This window comes from Sinocyclocheilus anshuiensis, unplaced genomic scaffold (assembly GCF_001515605.1).
Source record: "Sinocyclocheilus anshuiensis isolate Anshui unplaced genomic scaffold, SAMN03320099.WGS_v1.1 scaffold3941, whole genome shotgun sequence".
Lineage (NCBI taxonomy): Eukaryota > Metazoa > Chordata > Actinopteri > Cypriniformes > Cyprinidae > Sinocyclocheilus > Sinocyclocheilus anshuiensis.
The window spans coordinates 11589-13987 of record NW_015547881.1 but is presented as its reverse complement, the minus strand read 5'-3'; the positions used below and the strand labels follow the sequence as shown (position 1 = coordinate 13987).

At 35.4% G+C, this 2399-nt stretch overlaps 1 protein-coding gene across 1 annotated transcript in view; it reads right to left on the bottom strand.

The window, feature by feature from the left end:
- Positions 1-2294, bottom strand: part of LOC107704675 (zinc finger protein 239-like) — a gene marked incomplete at its 5' end in the record, with an annotated part of 4705 nt that extends 2411 nt beyond the window's left edge. The window contains 2 exons of the mRNA XM_016507664.1: positions 1660-1804; positions 1851-2294. Coding sequence (XP_016363150.1) covers positions 1660-1804; positions 1851-2294 — 589 coding nt within the window. The remainder of the gene's footprint in view (positions 1-1659; positions 1805-1850) is intronic.
- Positions 2295-2399: the final 105 nt, after the last annotated feature.

The following is a 2399-nucleotide window of genomic DNA, read 5'->3' as shown; positions in this document are numbered from 1 at the left end:
ATTGATGGGTTTGTCCCTATTTTACCCAGCACTGGGTTATATTTAACCCAGCATTTTTAGAGTGTGGTTTAAAATGCGGCTGCTAGGCTTTTAACAGGTACTTGTAAAAAAACAGCATGTAACACAGATTTTAGAATCACTTCAGTGGTTGCCAGTGCAGTACAGAATTGATTTTAAACTATTGATTGTTGTATTGCATAATTTGCATAATTTGTCCCCACCATATTTAGTGGATCTCCTTCGTATATACAAACCACCCAGGTCAGCAAATCATCCTTCGTATATACAAACCACCCAGGTCTCTGAGATCAGCAAATCAAATGATCCTAGACATTCCAAGGACTAGATTAAAATTGAGTGGTGAACAGGCATTTGCTGTAGCAGCTCCGAAGCGCTGGAATAAGCTACCTCTACGTCTCAGACTGGCTCTGTCATTAGGTTATTTTAAACGAAAATTGAAAGTGCATTTACTTGAATTAGCGTTTGGTTCTGCAGACCAAGAGGCAAGAGGCTTTTTTTATAACATTTGTTGTTGTTGGTCATTGTTTGCCTAAAAGTTAATACCTTGTATTTAGTATTTAGAGATTGTACAGCACATTGGTCAACTTACATTGTTTTAATTGTGCTTTATAAATAAACAGATTCGTTCAAAAACTGATTTATTCAAGGAACGAAACACCATGTTCCTATGCACTGTAAAATAAATTAATAATAATAATAATTAATAGCACATTTGTGCTCGCGCACTTGTGCTGATATTCAGAAAAGTACATTGCTTGTGCAATGAATATAAAAACAAAAACTCATACATGGGTATTTTTTCTTTCATTGCTTGAAGTATAAGGGCATTCTAACTGCATTCTAATAGGCTTAATTGTGCAGTGAATGCTTTTGGACTTTGAACAAGACCTGTTTTTGTTTGTTTGTTTGTTGCAAAGTCGGTGACATACTTGATAATGTCAGGTCTCGTATCGTCTCTCAGTCACACATACAGTACAATAACATTATGTCAGGGGAATGTCTTTAAATTCTAATCAAGGAAAAGCCATACCTTCTGTTGTCTTCTTTTAAAAAATAAAAAAATAAAAAGTTGCGCTTTAATCATTTTGTGCGAAAACTTGCTTCAGCTGTGCGCAGCTTCATACAGTACCAAGTTCTGATTGGCCAATTGCCGTTATTTAGTTCGTGAATTATCAGTAGAGTATTTTAATATTTCATTTGCATGATAAGTTTTACATAATACACATTATTAATCTAAAGGGGATGGTAAGGGGGGATGGTGGTTTTACTGAGGGGATGTTTTTGTCATTTTTCTCTATCAAGGGGATGCCATCCCCCCTCAATTCGAGCCCTGGGTATCATTAAGATTTTAACTATTACTATTCTCACGATACTGCACATCAGTCCAGTTCTTTAATGGTATTCTTTTTTTCATTAAAAAAGGGCCCATTAAATAACATGTTCTGGTATCTTGCATCTTCATTTTCTAAATACACCTTAAGTGGAAGAATAATTAGTCATTTTAAAAACAACAGTGAAGAAAAATAAGAAAGCACAATAATAAAATGTTTTGACAGTTATTTGGGGAGGAACTCCATCTTTGATTTTTATCAGAATCTCAGCTGAATCTTGAATACTTACTGTGAATGTTTTTTGTATGACTGAGTAGAGAAGATGACTGAATGAAACACTTGCCACATGCAGTGCAGTGATACGGTTTCTCTCCAGTATGAATCCTCTCATGTCTTTTCAGACTTGATGAATGACTGAATCTCTTGTCACAGTGTGAACACTTGTAAGGTTGCTGAAATAAAAGTCTTGTCACACTCAAAGCACATGTAATCTCTCACACCAGCATGTATTTTCTGATGTTCTTTCAAAGTTGAAAAACGTGTAAAACTCTTTCCACACAAAGAACATGAATGTGGCTTCTCCTTTGAATGAACTCTCAGGTGCTGCTTCAGGTCTGAAGCTCTCAAAAATGTTTTGCCGCATTGATCACAAGTGTACAGTTTCTCTCTAGTGTGGATGTTCATGTGTCTCTTAAGTTGTGATGATTGTGTGAAACTCTTCCCGCATTGATCACATGTGTACAGTTTCTCTCCAGTATGAACTCTCATGTGAACATCAAGGCTTGTTGTGTGTGTGAAACTGTTTCCACACTGAGTGCAGGTGAAAGATTTCTTGGCTCTTCTTTTCTTTAAATCTTTCTGTTTAGTTTCAGAGCAACTCAAAGGTTTTTCTCTACTTTTGACATGATTTCTCTCCTCAACTTCAATCGATTCTTCATTCTCCTAATTTTCTTCATTTAACTCTGAAATAAAAGTAAAAATTTATTATTTTCAGTTAGTCATAAAAACAGAGAAATGTGAAAGAAGATAAAAATGCACCCTGATGTA